General features: G+C 30.9%; 1 protein-coding gene across 1 annotated transcript; it reads left to right on the forward strand.

The window, feature by feature from the left end:
• Positions 1–8,965: 8,965 nt before the first annotated feature.
• LOC148579278 (uncharacterized) lies at positions 8,966–10,318 on the forward strand. Its single transcript, XM_088489333.1, has one exon. The coding sequence runs from the start codon at positions 8,966–8,968 to the stop codon at positions 10,316–10,318; it is 1,353 nt and encodes a 450-aa protein (XP_088345459.1).
• Positions 10,319–20,819: the final 10,501 nt, after the last annotated feature.

A 20,819-nucleotide genomic window follows, 5' to 3' on the forward strand; every position in this document is an offset into this window, starting at 1 on the left:
CATCTTAAGAAAATTAAATAATTACAATAACTAAATAATAACAATAATAAATAAATAACTTGTGTGTATTTAGTGGTTAAGTTTGTGATTTAGTCTCTCCTAATGTTTTGCGTGAGCTCAGTAGTTATGGGGTGAGGGGTTCAATTGTTGAAAGTGATACTTCAAGAGAATGAAGAAGAAGAAATGAGGGGAGATCATTACAAGGATAACGCTGAATACCGTCGGATTTAGTGTTGCAAGTTAGCAACGGATTTATCGGCAGATTTGACAATAAATTCGTTGGGCAAAACAATTACTGATGAATTCGAGTGTTCGACGATAAATTTGCCAGTAATAATGGAAGGAAAAAAAAGAAAAATTGACGCGATAATTACTATCGGATTTTTCCGATGATAAACCTAATTAATGGATCGTTGTGTTTTGGTCATTTACTGAATTTGAGTCGGGAACCTTCTCCCCCTCATTTTGAATTACAATCTCTCTATCTCTCTCTCTCTCTCTCATTTCTCCCATCTCCTACAGCCCCCTCCAGCAACCCCTTCTCCCACTCATTTCGAATTAGACTATCTCTCCTCACCCTTTCGCTTCTCACTCTCTCTAACCCTCTCGCCTTTCCTATCTCCGGTAGCAGTCCCTTCATTCGGCAGCCCCCTCTCAGGCGAGCTTCAACGCAACTTCGACGGTGAGCGTCTTGCATCAACGACATTAGAAGGAATAGCCGCAGTGACCGTCCTACATTCACCTCCTACACCTCCAAGAATGGCAGTGACGTCACGCTTATCCAAAGCACCCCTTGTCATTTTAGGTATTCGTTTTTCATTTTTATTTTTCTGCTTCTAGGTTTTCTTGTTTTCTCTTTATATTGTATATTATTTTCTGTTGTTAGGGTGTTCTTGTTGACATGATTTTAATTAATGAATGAGTTAAGGTTTGGGATCTTTGAACTTGGTCTTAGCCTGGTTCCTGTTATTCTTGTCGGGGTTCTTTATAAGTGTTTGTTGTAGATTGGGAAAGGGTTAGAGTTGAAATGTCAATGAATAATAATCTACGTGCGTGTCCTTTTTATGGTAAAAAAATGTCCTTATCTCTCATTATATGTTGATTAGCTTTTGTTGGAAAAGAGCTAAGCAGTCATAATAGGTCCACATAAAATTGGATTTGAGAATGAAATTGTTGAAATTTATAGTGAATGACAAATGTTCATGCTTTTGGATATTTGTTGCAATTTGTTTATTTTATAAACTCAGCTAATACACATTCATAATTTGTTAAGTGTACCCAGAATTTGTACTTTATGCTATGTAAGTTTGTTTTAAAAACAAATCAAATGAATACTGTACTCCTTTGATACTATCGATGTAGGAACACCAATACATGGTGATGCTTGTTCATATTGCTTATTGCTTTGATTATTAAGTTTGTGCGCTTTGCTTTGATATACTTCTTTGTTTGTTATTCATCGTTCCACTTCATTAACACTCGATCATGATGCATGAATGTCGTTTTACGTCTTGTTGACTTCTTTGTTTGTTTTAACTTGCGAATATTCTTGTTTTTCCTTTATATTGTTTTTGTGACCTATGTGTTTGTTTTCCAATTCTTTATAGACACGACGACAGACAGATGTGTCACGAATCGACCTCATGATTGGGGGTAAAGGGAGGGTGTCTACTAGTACCTCCAGGACTTCTCAGTCGTCGCACTTTACGCCAACTATCCCTAGGATGTCACAGGCAATAGGGGTATATGATCAGCCATTCATCCTGGTCCTTAACCCCAACTACATGGCTCCGTCTGCTGCGCCACCCCCACCACGAGGAAGTTGTCCGACAACTTCACTAGTGTGGACTCCTCAACCACCTCCATCAGCTCAGCAGCCCACGACTTCGATGGCGATGACACCTCCAGCGATAGACATCGCGGTGCCGGATTTGTCTCACGGATCCCAGCCAGATTTGCCTCTACCACCGCCTGTCGTATGGATGATGATTTGGCCTGATGGTTTGACGGGTTGTGTACTATTTTAATGTGTTTTAAATACAATGTAGTTAGTTTACTTTAGTTAGATTTATTTTTCTAATTTTAGTGGATTTAGGTTGTTAAGATAGGTTCGATTTGTGTTAGTAGGTTTAAACTTCTGAAAGTGTTTGAGAATTCCTGATTATTGATGGATATTGCTGCTGATTTTGTGTTGTATATTGCCATAATGGTTTGTTTGTGAATTGTTTAAGCGAATTGTTGACGGATAGAGTTTTAGGCGCCTTCTAATTATAGACGAAACTCTGTCGAAATTTTTAAAAATCCTAAATATGATTGAAGTTCAAATTTGACTTAAACTACTAATCTTAAGTTTTTCATTAATAGGTTTATGCCAAATAACAATGCATATACACAGGAGTGTACCAATATCATTAAGTTGATGTACGACCACCCATGACCGAGCTACAAAACGATTCCTGCTAAGACAAGAGAGCGATGGTTTCAGAAGTAGATGGTGAGAACTCAAACATATTTAAGACTTAGCTACTTTACATCTTCTATTTTGTTTAATATGGTATACTTCAATTAACTAGTGATAAATACTTCTTTGAACATGAGAAATTTACATAGGACACGACTCACGATACCATGATAAAAATGATCTTCGACCATCATATGATTATGCGGCTTCAGTAGATGATAGAGGACGTACGTGAGAGGCGTGACCACCTCACTAATTGGCTCCCCCCGAACATTAAGAAGGCATTGTACGTCCATTGGGAGACTGATGACGGGTTCAAGCGTTGTCGTCTCACAAACAAAGCCAATAAGGCATCGCCTAGGTCGTCGAAGTATACTGGTGGGTCAGCGACTTTGATGAAGACAAAGGTCAGGCTGGTATATAACTTGTTTCATTTTATTATTTGGTTCGTTTGTCTTTGAAATATAATTTCATTATTACTTGATTTAACATATTGTTTCAACATGTGTAGTCTAAATCATTCAATCGTGATGCCATGATGGCAGTGCATATAAATCATTTTTTAAAATTAAAATTAAAAATTTTATTTTTATTTTTATTTTTAATAAAAAATTGTATATATCAAACTTTTTAATAAGTTTTAAGTCAGGTTAAATTCAATAACAAGCCAAATTTAATACTTAAAACATGATTTATAACGAACTATATACTAGACTTATATGTTAAGAGTAAAGTGTGGCAAGACCTTATCTATTTCTACCTGTTGAGTTGCTCTTGTGCTTTCTCTAAAATAGTATAAATGTAATAAGGAACATAGTTATCAAACCCATCCCAACCCAATCGGTTCGATTGAAAACCCGATCATCCGGTCATTTGGTCGGCCGAGTCACCCTTCAAACTATCCAAGCAACAGAACCAGTTAAAATCGGTTTGACTCATGTGGTTTTCATCAAAATCGGTGATCCGGTTGGTTTACATAATCCGGACTAGGTCATGCTTAATTTTTTTTTTAATTTTGAAAATGAAGCCGTTTTCCTTCATCAAAAGTTCAAACGCTTTTAACCTAGCCCTCTCCTCCTTCGTCTCATCACTCTCTCTTTGAGGCATGAAGCTCGAGCTCTCTCATCTCTTTCACTATGGGTCACTGGCTCTCGCACTCAAGCTCTCTCCCTCTCTCATCTCCAGTCTCCCCTCAAGCTCGTCATCGGTTTTTGTGTTGTCAATCGTCACCTTGTTGCACTGGTCATGCTAGCGCGCCTTTCCTGCGCTCATCGTTGCCCATGGCAGAAGAAAAAGGTCCCGGGACTGGTCGTCTTCATCGCTCTCTGTCTCGTCACCGTCTCTCACTCAATCATGGACCTTCCTTGCGCTGTCATCGCCAGAGGCAGAAGCAGCAGGTTCTGGGACTGGTTGTCATTGTCGTCTTCTCGCTTCGAGTCTCGCTGTCAGCTTCCTCCTCACTGCCAACTTCCTCCCTGCCGTCAGCTTCCTTCACACAACCAGGACCCGATTTAGTGAGTTCCAAAAAATTTTCCTATTCTTTTTGTTTCAATTTTGTTGCTATAATTCATCACTGCACTTTGATTTTGTTGCTGAAAGGTGTATTTGTTGCTGAAAATATCACTGAACTAATTTTTTTTTTTTTTTTTGAAAATCATCACTGACATGAATTTTTTACCTTGAATAATTTGTTACTGAAAATATTATTGAGCTAGTTTTTTATTGTTGCTGAAAATCATCACTAAGTTAAATTTGTTAGTGATTGAACTTTTGTTAGTGAAATATTTGTTAATAATTGAACCTTGAATTTATTGCTAAAATCATTAGAGATGAATTTATTACTCATTATTATCATTGAACCTTAAACGTGTTGGTGACTTACTGAAATAATCACTTAGCTAAACTTTTTCTTTTTTTAGAAAATCATTATTGAGTTGAATTTTATTGTTGAATTTGTTGTTAAAAATTTTTTAGATGAATTTTTCTTTTTATTTTTGGCTAGAATTTTAATTTAAAAATGTCTTCATCACAGACACGTAGAAACTAATTGTGTTATCTTTTGTTATCTCTTATTCATTTAAATTAAAAAAGTATTTTATATTAATGACTAATTTATTTATTTTTTCAATTATATCTAAATATTAATATTTGAATTTTGCTAATATATTTTATTGTAGAGAGATGTATTTTATATTTAGTTTTAAATTTATTTTTTTAATTTTATATTTTTATTAAATTATAATTCAAACAACCAAATAAATTAGTGATATGATGATCCAGTTATACGATCATATCAATTATCAATTCAGTTCTCGTAACTATGATAACGAGTGACGCGGAACCACATTGTCTTACACGGAAATTGTATCCACTAAATTGTGGTCACTTAGAATAGGTTCATGCATTATTGACGTTGCCTGGTCAAGCTTGGCTAATGAAAAGTTGTAAACACATCTTAACCACTCTGAAGTACCAAAATCAAAATTCATATTCGTTTTCTTTACCCCTATCATCATTTTCCTCTTGTCTTTCTTTCTGCATCCAAACAAGAAAACGCGCCTTTTCTTTGTACATGACATATTTGGCGTTAATTTCTTTTCTTGGTTTGGGTACGTATTTGAGCCCCATAAGAAAACAGTGCAATAGTCAAACTTGGACTCTTCCAATAATAATAATAATAAAGTGAATTATAGGGTACAGAGCAAAAGTCATACAGATTTAAAGATTTTTTTACTAAACTACACTTTTCAAAGCCACACTTTTCACTTAAAACCGTAGCTCTTCACAAAGAAAAGCGTCACCTAATGGAAAAAAGTAAATTAGAAGATTTAAGAGAAGAAATAATTAAGTTATCAAAATTAATAGATCAAAAATTAATGATTTTAACTAATGTTAACTGTAATGACACCGAATTCTTAAAATCAATATAAAATGATTTTTCTCAAAATCTTTATTTTACTATAAATTTTATTGAAGGACTTCAAAAACCTGAAAAAATTTATTTTTCACACGGAATTTCTAAAAAATGTTACCATGGAAATGATTCCCCACATCTTTATCATACTTTTAACCCACAATTAAATTCTATAGTAGATATGCTTGAAGAAATATTAGTATTCATAAAATTTCAAAGAAATAAGAAAAAAGAGAATCCCAAAGAAGAAAAATTTCAAAACATAATCAACATAACAGATTTAAAAGTAAAACCACCACTAAAATTATGAATATTGAAAAAAAATTAGAAGAAGTTACAATGCTTTTTAAACAATTAAAAATGGCTCAAGAAAATAATATTATGGAACAGGATTTTCAAATAGAAGAAGAATTAGTAAATTCTGAAAATATAGAAAATGAAGAACACATCCTAGATTATTCAAGTGACGAAGAACCAGCAATTCCAATACAAGTAAAAAATGAAGCTGGAACATCTAAGGATAATCAATCTCAATTTAAATGGGAAACAGGTTTTGATAATTATGCTTTTAAAAAAAGGTTTATAAATAAAGATTCAAAATATACAAAAATACCATCAAAATACGTTCCTAAAATCCAGGAAATGGAAGGAGAAAGAATGCTCGATTTAGACTGTAAAAAGAATGAAAAAGAAATTTTCGAAAACTGGTTGAATTCCTTCTTATTAGAAGCCTTTACTAATCCAAAACTTAGTGAATTATCTGGAAGAGACATTTGGAATTACATAGGGTTTCATACTAAAGGAACTATAAGATATTATATGACATCAATAGAAAACCAAATAATAGAAGAATTAGCAACAAAAACAACAGCTTACGATAAGATATTATATATAATGATGATTCTATATAAAGAATTTTTTGGAAAAAATATTATAGATCATAGACAAGAAGTCTATAATAAAGAATATCAAGAAGCAAAAAACCATTTAGCTAATATTCAGATATATGATTTATGTAATGTGGAGTCTTATATATGTGAATATAGAATACATTATTACAAATTAAAAGAAGAAGATAAAAATTATTATCTTAGTATGTATATAACAAAACTTCCATATCCTGCTAATGAATTTATAATGGGAGGATTTATAAGAGAAATAAATAGAGGGACAATTGAAAATAATTTTGGTGGAGCAACCTCTGCAATAAGAGAGGAAATAAAAGAACGTTGTATGCAAGAAACAACTCAAAAAAGATTTGCAAATATAATTAGAATTTGTTGTCAGGATAATGAAGAGATACCTCAAAAATATGGTCTTAATAAAAATTTTCAAAGAAAAAGAAAATATCAATTTAGAAAAAGAAAATACTATCCAAACTGGAGAAAAAAGAGGTATTTTAGGAAGAGAAATAACAATAAAAATAAAAGACAAAAAATGACTATTGCCGAAATAAAAAAGAAAATTGTAAGTGTTGGTATTGTCAAGAAGAAGGACACTATGCAAATGAATGTCCAAAAAAGAAGGATAAAAAGGATCTTACCAAACAAATAGAAATTGCTAAGTCCTGTTTCATGGAACCATTAGAAGAATCTGATGATAACCTAGACTATATTTTTGAATATGTCTCAGAAACAGACTCAGAGACTGAGTAATAATGCCACATTTATTACTATAAAAATATCAGAAAAGTTTATAAATGCTTTCATAGATACTGGAGCAACACAATGCTTTGCTAGTACAAATATAAAACTTGATTGGAAAAAATTAAAGAAACCATTAAGAGTTAGAATAGCTGACAAATCAATACATAAAATTGACCAAAAAGCAGAGATGGCTGAAATTTTTATTCAAAATTATAGGTTCATTGTTCCATCTATATATATGTTAGATTCTGGAATGAATTTTATCATAGGAAATAACTTTTTAAAGCTATATCATCCATTCATTCAAGAATTAACATATCTAGTTTTAAAAGCTCCACACGATTCTTCAATAAATCAAAAATCAAAATGTATAAAAATACCAACTACTACTATAGATAAGATCTTAAAATTTAAAATATTTTCTATATTAGAGGCATGTTATTTAAATTTATACTTTCAGATAAATATCCCAAAAAATAATCTTAAAATAAAGATAGAAGAACTTTTGGATGAAATTTGTGCTGAAAATCCTTTAGATATTAAAAATACAAATAACGAATTAGTAAGCATTAAATTAAAAGATCCTACAAAAGAGATAAATGTTCCAAATAAAATTCCTTATTCCGCAAGAGATAGAGAAGAGTTCTCATTAGAATGTAAAGATCTTTTGGAAAAAGAAATTATAAGATTAAGTAAAAGTCCTCATGCGGCTCCAGCCTTTTATGTCGAAAACAATAATGAAATTAAAAAGGAAAAACGAAGAATGGTTATTAACTATAAGAAGATGAATGAAGTAACTATTGGTGATGCTCATAAACTTCCAAGAAAAGATTCTATTTTAGAAAAAATCAAAGGAGCAAGTTGGTTTTCATCTCTTGATGCAAAGTTAGGATATTGGCAACTTCGTTTAGACGAAGAAACAAAGAAATTAACTGCTTTTACTTGCCCAACAAAAGAATCAACAAGTATGTTGCTCTATGAATGGAATGTATTACCATTCGGATTAAAACAAGCCCCAGGTATTTACCAAAGATTTATGAAAGAAAATCTAAAAGAGTTAAATGAATTTGTTTTAGTATACATTGATGATATACTAATTTTTACAAAACAGGATAAAGAAGATCATCTTCAAAAATTATTAATAGTTTTAGAGAGATGTAAAGAAAAAGGTTTAGTTCTTAGCAAAAAGAAAGCAAGAATAGCAAAACAAGAAATAGAGTTTCTTGGATTAATTTTATCCACTCAAGGAAAGCTAAAGTTTCAACCAAATGTTCTAGAAAAGGTAAATTTATTTCCTAATAAAATAGAAGATAGAAAACAATTACAAAGATTTTTAGGGTGTATAAATTATATTTCTGATCAAGGATTTTTAAAAAATATAACAGAATACACTAAAAGCTTATTTCCAAAAATAAGTACTAAAAAAGAATGAAAATGGGATGAAAAAGATAGTATACAAATTCAAAGAATTAAAGAATTATGTGAAAAACTTCCAGAACTTTATATTCCAGAAGAAAATGACTACTTAATAGTAGAAACAGATGCTTCAGACATAACCTGGTCAGGATGTCAAAAAGCTAAGAAAGCTATAAAAAGTTTGGAACAAGAAAAAGAATCACTAGATTCTAAATATTCCCCAAAGGAATTACTTTGCAGGTATATTTCAGGGACTTTTACTCCAACAGAACAGAGATATACCACTCATGAAAAGGAAACTCTAGCAGCAATTAAATCTCTTAAGACATGGAAAATTGATTTACTGCCCAGAGAATTTACATTAAGGACAGATTCAAGTTACCTAACAGGTTTCATACGATATAATTTAAAAGTTAATTATAATCATGGACGATTGGTAAGATGGCAATTATTTTTGTTACAATATCCAATAAAAATTGAATATATTAAGGATGACAAAAATGTTATTGCAGATACATTAACAAGAGAATGGAGTTCGTCTACAACGCATTAGATCAAGAAATTCAAAAATATGAGCAAGAACTCAAAAAATGCAAGCATTGTCAGCAAATAAGGACACAGATCCAATCTCTCAAGAAGGCCATTGAAGCAATGAAATTAACACAACAAGCAAAACCATCAGAGTTCAGCCAGCTGAGCATGGTGGACAAATCAGGTGAAGAAAAAATTTCAGAAAATAAAACAATTGCTGAAATCGTTAAAAAATCCACCCAAGATAAAAAATATTATGTAATTTATAATGGCCCCATGAAGGGAGTATATGATGCCTGGGAAAAAGCAGCACCATTCACACATCAATCAAGGATAATTCATAAAGGAGGGTTTCTAACACTGGAAGAAGCAAAGGAATCCTTCAGGAAATATGAAGCTTTCCATCCAGAGCAAACCCTAAAAAGAGCAGATAAAGCTCCAATTCAAATCCAGAGAAGAGGGATAATCAGAAACATTCCTACAAGGGCTGAAATCAAGGAAAAGAAAAGGGTCTGTAGATCAAATCTCAGAGAAACCCTTAACATAGTCCTGAATTGGACTGAAGAAAAAAGGGCAATTTTGGGATATTATCCTATTGCCAAAGAACAGCTAACAAAGCTGGTTATATTTCCAGATGCTTCCCCATCTGACACCTATCAGTTTTTCCAATATGGATTAATTGATACAATTTTAATTTTTAATGATCTAAAAATTATTAGTGAGTTTCCTGCAGGATTCGTTGATGCAGTAAAGAGATTTAAAAATATGATTGACAATGTAAATCCAAGGGATATATCCCTAAAATTTACAAACAGTCAACCTATTTTTAATGAAGAAGAAGAATGCTTAGTTCCAGCACACCAAGTAATATTCATGTCCGTCTTCCTAGGAAATTTTCAACCAATTGATCAGATTCAAGATTTAACAATTTACAGTCATGAAGGAAGGCTAGCCAGCACATTAGCAAGGGTCTTTGAAAGAACTCAAAAAATAACGAAGGAATCTCACACAAGGATTAATTATAAAAGTAGAAATACTCTGCTTGTGTCCAGTAAAAGAAATGAAATTGAAGAAAGAGAGATTAGACTCTTGGTGGAATTTGAATCAGCATTCTACAACTTATCTGGACTTTTAGAAAAACTCCCTGAGAGGATAAAGAGGAATCTCTACTATTTGATAAAAGACAGAGAAGACCACAAGTGCCAGCTATGTGCCTCAGAGATATCTGAAGAAAGCAATAATGAAACGGAATCAACTCACATGATGAAGGAAGAAGACAATGCATCTGACGGTCACATGATAAAAGAAGAGGACAGTGCATCTGAAGCATCTCTCAACATTATTGTATAGTGACGTAAGCACTTAGGTCATAGAGCACCAACAATGTATCTGGTAAAAGAGAACAAATAATGACGTAAGCAATGACGTCATAAGAAGGGTAAGGATGGGAATTGTCCATCAAACCCAACTATTATAAATAGGTTGCTTAAGCAATTGTAAAGGCATCAGACAATAGGAAGCAGGAGGCTAAGAGTACTCATATGCTAGGAGAGCAAGGAGGAAGCTGTCGAGGCGATTCTATAGTCTGAGGAAGAATTCCCTTAGGAAAAAATAGTTCTAAACTCCCCTCTGGAGTTAGTATCTACAATCTCCCCTCTGTAGATAAAAACCCCTTATGTAAAATATACTAAATAAAGGAAGTTTTTCTCCAGAAAGGTACATCTTCATTCTATTTTTTCAATTATGAATTATTTAGAAAGTTTAGAATTAACAGAAGAATCTGATTATTATAGATTAACTGCTTTATTAGATAATGAAAAGCAGGCTGTTCTAAAAACAGAATTAAATCTCAAATCAAATGAAAATTTTAATAAACAAAATCTTTTAAAAGAAGTTTTTAATAGAAAAAATATAATATACTATGGAAAAATTCAACTTGAAGCTCCTATAAAGATAAAATCTGCTAATGGAGAACTTGAAATAGCCTTGATAAATAATGAAGAATTGAGTAAACAGATTGAGAAAATTAAGGATCAACAAAAAAGATCTAAAATTGGATGGATTCATATTAGTACTATACAAGTCTTAATCAAATCTACATATATGAAAAGAATTAATTCACCAATAAGTTTAGCAATCTGTGACAAAAGAATTACTGATGACCCAATAGATCAAATAATTAGAATTGTTCATGGAAATTTGGCAAACGTAATTGGATATGCTATACCTTTATCAACTGAAAATCTTGGAAGATCTATAAGTTTGGCTTATAAATTTCATAGAAAGAATCTAATGGAACAAGATGATGAACCATTTTCAATTACATATGCAATAAATTATGCTTTAACAAATAGCCATCATAGTATAATATTTAAAAACAGAGAAAGAATTTATGTCAATGAATTATTTCAGAAAATTGTAAAAACAGAAATACCAAAATATAAAGCTATTGAAAACTCAGTTCTATTATTAAAAGAACCATCAGGAAAATTGGTCTCACCAAATTTTCAAATAAGAGAATCTAGAATTAATAGCCCTTTAAGTTTATCTAAGTTAAAGATTAAAGAAGAAAATTCTGAAATAAAAGAATTAACAAAAAAGGTCGAAAAATTAAATGAAACCCTAAATACTAAATTATGACAATAAATAAAGAAGAAATATATGTAACTTATTAAAATAAGAAACAAGAGCTCTTTGAAAGAGAAAATCGTTTGAATTTTTTGCAGTTTTCTGAAATAAATCAAAGAGCATTTGAAGCTCTAAAAATAATCTATGACAATTTAAAAAGAGAAGTGGAAGAGCTAGAAAAATTAATAGAATCTCTAGAAAATAGTGATGAAGCGATGATAGAATTTACAGAAATTCTAAAATAAATAATGAAGCATACAAAGATTGAAAGACCAGAAAATAAAATAAAAAGAAAAAGAGCGAAAAAATTAAAAAGTAAAATAAAGGAGTATAAAAAGGAATTAAATAATCTTCAGATCGAAATTGATGACCTTATAATAAAAAGGATAGAAATAAGAATAAATATAAACAAGTTGGAATTAAACTTAAAAAATTTATAAATGCCTAGAAAACCATATTATGACTTAAAAGAATTAAAGCTGTTGAAAGAAAAAATGGAGAATGAGGTTGAAAAATTAAAAAGATATTTAGAAACAACAGAAAGTGTAGAAATAAAAGAAGTTTTTGAAGATTTGAGAAATTATATTAAAGAAAAAGACAAACAGATAAAATATTTTATATACAATAATCCATGCAAAAAAGAATATTATAAACTAAAACAAGATTGAAAAACTATAAAAATGAAATCAGAATTATAAATACTAATAATAGTAGAAATGGTCAACATTTTTTATGAATTTGCAAATTATTTCAAATCTATACAAATTATAAACTTATTCGAAGTAAAAAGAGTAAAATTAGTATCAGAGCCAAAGTTAACGATTAAGGGTAACACTTTCTCTTTAAGCAACACTTTTAGTGATACGTTTTTAAATCAATAAACAACCAAATAAAAACAAAAATCTGTAAATCTGTACCAAAACACATCTGTACACTAGATAGACCCTAATAATAATGCTCGCAAGAGAATATCTTTTTCCTTTCCATGGAACTAAGCGACGAAGGATTTTTTTTCCCCACCTCCGCACACTTCTTTTACGATTAATTTTTAATCGTTTTACTTATAAGTAGATCTTGCACTAAACTAAAATTCTCTGCCTCCACACACTTCTTTTACTTTTAGTATTCTTTTAGTGTTTTACTTATAATTAGACCTTCCATTAACCTCTAAAGAAAAAAAAAACTATATGAAAAAAGATTAGAAGAATAAACAGAGTTTGAAGGTCATTCTTAAAACATTTTTAATGTTTAATTTTAGTTCAATTTTATTTTAAGTCGCATAAAATATTACACAAATATTTGTAAAATTATATATTATAAAAATTAATTTTAGACTCAATATAAGATTTGTCATTCTAATGCTCGATCTTATTTCAATTTAAAAATTATATTATTTTTAATTATTTCAAATAATTTTAATTAAATTACGAAAATTTAACTAAAATAAAAATATAAAATTATAGAATTAATAATTATATATCATATATAAAAGATATTACACACTAATAAAATAAACTTTAAAATATTATCTAATTAAGCATAACAACATTAAAAAACACATAGCATATTTGAGATATTACATAAATAAAATAATAACAAATACAATATAATATATAATAAAACCCTAAACTTAACTTATTAAGCATTGTGAACTGCGAGATATGCTCAACCAAATCTGCTTGTAGTTATGATATTTTTATCTATTACGAAGTTCGACATTTTTTTGAATGAACTTCTCAGGAGTAAAAAGATCTTCGCCTAACTCCAGTTGTAAAATGTCATTTTTGACATCATCATTAGCAGGGAATTCAGTAAAGTTACTAAAATATGTGTCGCTTTTCTCTTTAACAATCATATTGTGCTTTCACATGAATTCTTTTGAAGCTCAGAGTCCTGACAGGTTTCAAGCTTTTGTCTTCAAAGAATATTGGGAGATCATTGGTCCTGATGTTTGGAATATGATTAAGCAGGCATTTTTCGATATTGTTCTTGATACAAGGATGATAGAGACTCTACTGGTTCTTATTTCGAAGGTTAAAAAGTCAGTATCTACGAAGGACTTCAGGCAGATTAGTGTCTGCAATGTGGTTTACAAGATCATCATGAAGGTCCATGTTAATAAGCTACGTCCTCATCTTACGGAGATTGTTGGCCCGCTTCAAGACGGGTTTATTCCGGGACGAGGAACTCCTGACAACATCATTATTGCACAAGAAGTTCTCCACTTTATAAAGAAGACTAAATCCAAGAAAGGCACCTTGACCTTTAAGATTGATTTGGAGAAAACTTATGACAGAGTTGACTGAAAATTTTTGGCTCATACCCTTCAGAACTTTAGTTTTTTCAGTCCTACAATTAATTTGATTATGAATTGTGTCACTACTTTCTGCTTGTCTATTCTTTGGAATGGAAATCGTCTGAATGATTTGACTCTTAGTCGGAGTCTTAGGTAAGGAGACCCTATATCACCTTATCTTTTTTTGTTGTGTATAAGAGATTGGCATACTATATTAGTCATTAGGTTGATCTGGGCTTGTGGAAGTCGGTTGCTGTTTCTAGAGGGGGACCAAGAATATCCCACTTAATGTTTGCGAATGATTTGCTTTTATTCTGTTAAGCTACAAAGAGACAAGTGTGAAATGTAATGGTAGTTTTGGAGAATTTTTGCAAAGCATCTGGGATGAAGATTAATGTGGAGAAGTTTAAAGCACTTCACTCAAGAATGTCTCTGCGACAAGAGAAGAGATCTTCACGGGGTGTTCTCCATCAAATTTGGCCAGGACTTGGGCAAGTATCTTGGGGTTACCCTCAACCATTCTAGGGTGACCCGTTCAACTTTCAATGGTGTTCTGAATAAGATTCGGGGTAGGCTAGCAAGTTAGAAATAGAGTTTGCTCAAGTGGACAGGTAGAGTCTACATGGCCAATTTCGTTGTAGCCGCTATTCTCACGTAACAGATGCAAGACTCTATTTTTTCCAAAGGGATCATTAGTAAACTGGAGTCTATGATAGGAATTTTCTTTTGAAAGGACAGGCTGATGAAAGAAGATTGAATCTTGTTAGTTGAAAGGTGCTGGTTACTCCAAAAAAAATATGGAGGTTTGGGGATTAGAGATCCTTATTGTGTGAATATTGCTTTTCTTAGGAAGATAGTTTGGACTTTTTTCCATCATCCAACCAAGTTATGGGTCCAATTGTTGGATGCCAAATACCAATCATCTTAAAGGCTGCGTTTGTTTACAAAGACAGGACATTGAGACAGAGACACTGAGACACAAAATCGTGTTTGGCAGAGGAGACATGGACAGAGACAATGTGTCCAGAGACACTGAATTAGTGTATTTTGTGTCCATCCTGACAGGAAGGACATGGAGACACTAACAAGGGACACAACTTATTTTTTATTTTTTCTTTTATTATTCTTGTTAATTTTTCATAATTATATTTTTTATTGCTATATTTTTCATCTCAAATTTTTTGAATGAAAAAAAATGAGAATAAATTGAATTTTCATAATTTGTTCTAGTTTATCACCAAACAGAATACAAGAACACAATTTTGTGTCTCTATCCATCAATGTCTTGTTCTGTCCTGTTCTCAGTGTCTTGTCCTATCCTGTTCTTAAAAAAAAAACGCAACCAAAGTGATTGTTTTGGTTATCCTAGGAACAAGGACTCTCACGTTTGGAAGAGTCTTTGTAAGTTTAGAAAGTGTTGAAAGATGGGTTTGCTTAGTGTATTGAGAATTTGAACTAGAATTTTTTATTTTCTAGCTGGAGGAGAGAAGGGTAGCTATCTAATGAGATGGATTATGTTCACATTTCTGATTCGAACCTCTAGATACAGCATATTTGATCAGTTGATAAGTGGCATTTGGAGACTCTTTATTTCTCTCTATCTTAAAATCTGAAAGGTAACATTCTTTCTTACAATCCAAACGTGCAAACAGATTCAGGAGTGGGTTGGTATTGGTCTAGGGTTACATCCAAAGTTTATAACTCACGCAATAGTTAATTGTGGGTGTGTAAGCAACTGTTTAGATGGGAGGAACAGAAAAATTGGCCTTGGCTTTGGCGCAAACTTGTTTCGAAAAAGCACACATTTTTACTTGAATGTGTCTTAGGGAGGCTCTTCCTATTGCAAGTTTTCGCTTCAGAAGATGGATGTCGTCATCGGATAGGTACCCAAGATGTCTTTCTAGCTAGAAATCAATTTTACATTATATTCAGGATTGTCCGAAAGCTCAGCTTGTATGGCACAAGTTGGATATTTCTTGTCATCCTTTGGATTTGAAGAACTAGTTCTTGTATCATAGCGGAGAGCATTCGTTCAGATTTTTTTCGGGACTTTGGTGGATATGGCAAGTAAGGAATAATGACATCTTTAATTCTCATGAGACTTGGCCTCCGAAAAAGGTGATGTGTCTGGCTTTAGCTTCAGAAAAAGGGCTTAAGAGTGTTTTTGAATTACAACGTATGTCCTTTTTGGGACTTTGGTGAATATGGTGAGAAAAGAATAATGACATCTTTAATCCTCATGAGACTTGGCCTCCAAAAAAGGTGATTTGTTTGGCTTTAGCTTCAGAAAAAGAGCTTAAGAGTGTTTTTTAATTACAACGTATGTCCCTTCCCTCTATTATAAGTAGTTCTTGAATCCTCCATCCATAGGTACTTTCAAGATTAGTTGTGATGCTAGTTATCCTGGTTCTGGTGATAGTGTTGGTTTTGCTTGTGTTATCATATATTGTAATGGGTATTGGCAAAGGGGGTGTTTGAGAATGATTGAGAGTAATAGTATTCTTCAAGGAGAATTATTTGCTATTTGGAGAGGTTATCTCTTAACTTCGGATGTGGGTCAATGAAATATTATTTGTGAGACAGATTGTGTGGAGGTGTTTAATCTTGCTGCTAATCATCAAGATGGATTTGGGTTTATTGATCAATTGATGTTCAAAATAAGAGATATCATGTATTGGAATTGGCGTGTTGAATTTTGTTTGATTATGATAGATGCAAACATTGTGGCGGACACCATGGCAAAGATGACGATAAGGTTACAACTCCATCAAGTGGTGCTTCTCTACCCTTGGGAGGAGTTTGAGAGAATCTTAAGTGGAACTACCCCTCTGTTTAAGCAATATGATGCAAGCTCTCATTATCTTTCTAAGCTTTTCTTTATCCCAAAATCTTGCTAGGCCACAAATGATTACGAAACGAGCTTGCAACACTCCAAATGCTCATTGTACATCCTTCTATTGCCTTTCTTAATATTGTGCAAACAATTTTCATTTATTTCCTTGTGATCGGGATACTGTTTTAACAAACATTGCCCATTTAGGATATATACTATCTGATAAATAGTATCCCATATTGTACAAGTTACTGGTTCTAGTGTAATTTATTTCTGGAACGCGACCTTGTAAAATATCGTGAAATACCGGTGAACGATTTAACATATTGATATCATTATTGGAACCAGCTACTCCAAAGAAAGTATGTAATATCCAAAGGTTAGAAGATGCAACAACTTCAAGTACAACAGTGAAAACTTCACGGTAACCACTTAAAAACATACCTTTCCAAGTTTTTGGATAAATTTTTTCACTTCCAATGCATGCAGTCAATGCTTCCCATCATGCCCAGAAAGCCATAGTACTCTCTTATCTTTAGAGGGCGTTATACATCATTCGAGTTTGAGGTACATAAGTATTCACACTCGAAAACTGAAACTACATCTTCAACAAACTTTTTCAAGCATTCAATTGCAGTGCTTTCACCTATTCACACGTAGTCGTCAACAATATCATATGAGACTCTTTGAAGGAAATATAGATCTACCTTAGAAAGGGCTTCCACAATGTGAAGTAAGACATATTTTTCCATTCGAAGTCTTCGTAGAAATATATTAACAGAGTATACCAGGTTAGGTGCAAAGTAATCATTGAAAAGTCGTTCATGTCCATCTTCACGACCTCTATCTATCCTTCTACGAGTTTTTAGCAAAGAACCCTTCCTCATACAATTACAAAACAATTTCAAGTTGGCATTCATTTGAGTCATCAAACTAAAATTTCCTAATCTAATCACTCATATTCATTCAATCAGAGTCGTCTGAGTCACTGAACACAATTTCCTCAGCCAAGTCATCCAAAGATTTGTCATCGAAATCATTATATTTCCCATCCATGGTTAACGACAGAAACTTGAATGAATATAGAAAATAAAAGAATATTTTGAAAGGAGATAATAGGAGTAGATATGACCAAAGAATTATAAAAGTCAGAAAAAGAAGTGTGAGCACATATAGAGAACTTATCTCATATTTATATTGGTGTTTGTAATGGCTAGTTTTAACTAGTTTTCAATAACCGCTTTTTAATGATTTGTTTCAAACAACTAGTATTTAACGGCTAATATCAAACGGCTAGTACTTAACAAATATTTCAAATAGATAATTTTTAAATAGAAAAAATTTAACAAAATAACTTAACAAATTATCACCAACATTATATAATTAAAATATTAAAATATTAAAATAAATTAAAAATTACAACGACACTCAAACAACAAGATAAATAATACCTGAACAGAAAAAGTAAACATGAGAGTTAAAAATAAGCTAGTAAACGCAGTAACCTAAAAATAATTTGCACGAATTCTTTCCACTATCTTACCATGAATGGCTCAACATTCTTTAGTTATTTAAAATGTATCCGCATTAAGGATTTGTATTTCTACTTCCATCTCCTTTGCAGCTACTAATTTTTTTTCTTGCCACTATTTTCCTTTCCTCAATAATCTTAAAGTTTCCCATAAATTCTAATTTTCTAGAAGTATTAAACTTAATTTCACCAAGTTATGACAGTAAATTGGAGTTATTCTCTTACACTTTTAGTTTTTTCTTATCCTTCTTCTTCATCGCTTTAGTGCTTATTGGACGAACTGGAGAATCTATGTCAACTTCATTAGTTTCTTCTTTTTTTGGACTTGATGATGAAGAGTATACTCCAAAAATATTTGTTTTTGTCTTTTTAGAACTTTCACTAATAGAAAACTATGATCTTCATTTATTTTCTATTCGTAACTCTTGCTAATACAACTAAGTACATTTTATTTATTTGAGTATATTTTGATTGAGCTTTTGTCACAATGTTACAATGACAACATTCAAATATTCGTTTAATGGGTTATAGATGTGGTAGCATTTAACTTGTCTTTCTTTAAAATGATACGGTCTATCATTTTTTATACCAATATTATTTTAAATATTGTATTCAATAGAAGTTTTAATTAGTGATACTTAAAATGTATTCCATTGCAATTACTCTCATGCTTCATATTAATTAAAAAAATATTAACTCTTTGTTTATTATACTTTACATAAATAGTTTAGATTTGGAGTTTAAAATTTATAATTTAGAATTCAGAGATTTAAGGTTTATATTTTTTTTCCGGATCAATTTAAGCTTTAGACTTTATGATTTAGAATTTAGGCTTTAGACTTTAAAAACCGCTACACTTATTACTAGAAACATCACTTTTAGCAGCAATAAAATTAATCGTTAATATATTTACTGAAATTAAAGGTTGGTCGTCTTATGCTTTGTCGCGAAAAGATTATAGCAAAAATTATGCAATTGCCGATAAAAACCATTTTAGTGACTGCAAAAAATATATAATTATCATTATAAGATATAGTAATAACAATAAATATACAATTGCGGCCAAAAAACAAATTAAATAAGATAAATAGTGACCATTATGTTATTGTTACTAAAAATTTGTCATTAAAAATAATTTTTATTATACTAACTCCTTACTTTTTTTTTTTTTTTTTGTGAAACACATCGGATTCTCGCAAGAGTTTGGATAGGCTTTTCAAAATATAATAAGAGCAAACTATAAAAAATATCTTTGAAATATTTAGGTATTGACAAATATATTACAAAAGATTAAAATGATTAAAATATCTCAAAAGTTTTAAAAAATAATAAGAATAACAAAGAAAACCTATTTTTTTATAAGTGACAAACATTTTTATATTTGACAAATGATTTGTGCTTTTGATTTAGATTTTTTTTAAAACATTTGAATAGCCATTTAGAAAATACATGTAAAAAGTTGGAGCAAAAATTCTACACAAATTTATGGTATAAAAAAACTTGGCCATTAAGAACATTCCAAAAGAAGAAAAAAAAAAAACACTTATCGTAAAATTTCTAAATTCTAAAGAAGAAAATATTATCATGTTTGTAAAAATCTTTATTTTAATCTAATATCTAAAACCCCTTTTGATAATACAAATTAGATATATATCTTGTTATTTTTTTTTTATCATATTTTAATATTTTTAGAATATTTTTGTTAGTGTATAAATTTTTGGGGACATTTTTGTTATTTTTCTCATATAATAAAAGTTCTTAAATAAAAAGAAAACAGTCCAAATGAATATTAAATCTTTTCATCAGTTGGTTATTTTTTAGTTTGAGTCTAAAAAATAGTTTATTTCATTGAAAAGCTAATACATTATTAAAAAAGGAAAAATCTAATAAAGGAGTGACTACTTGAAAAAGTCTGAATAAATGAAATATTATATATTTTATAAGAGTTAATATTTAAATGGATCTCTAAAATTAGTTTAGAGTCTCAAATGGACTTTTAAATTTTTAATTATCTCAATTTTGAACCTTAGATTTTCACTTTATAACTCATGTTAATTTCCGGAGTGATGTCCGTTAATGTCATTTTAATGTGATATGCTGAAGTAAACAGGTGCCAAGTGTTTGGATATAAGGTTTGGCCATGTGAAATGAAATAAGAAAATGTCTATTAATTACATATGATATATTGACATGAACGATAATCACACATATTATAATACACTTTGTTTACGTGTTAGTTTAATATCATGTGTTACAATATAATTTATCTACATATTACCCATATATTATCATTATGAGCTACTCAAATTGATCTTTAAATTTTCACCCATAATTTATTTTAAGAATTCCTCTATATCTGAATTTCATGAAGGCATAAGAAGTTGAAAACAAAACAGTTTCTGAGCTGCATTCATTCTCTTACTTTACCATAAATGACAATTTGATCTTACTTAACTTGATTTGAGATATTATGCCTTGGACAATATCTATTTTTTAAACTGTGGGTTAGATTTTAAAACGGATATAAATAATATCTAATGATAATTATTTAAGTATAGAATAG

This window comes from Arachis ipaensis, chromosome B10 (assembly GCF_059453495.1).
Source record: "Arachis ipaensis isolate K30076 ecotype BB chromosome B10, ASM5945349v1, whole genome shotgun sequence".
Classification (NCBI taxonomy): Eukaryota; Viridiplantae; Streptophyta; class Magnoliopsida; order Fabales; family Fabaceae; genus Arachis; species Arachis ipaensis.

Coding starts and splice junctions, on each gene's coding strand:
- LOC148579278 (XM_088489333.1), top strand. CDS start 8,966: ATGGAGTTCGTCTACAACGCATTAGATCAAGAAATTCAAAAATATGAG.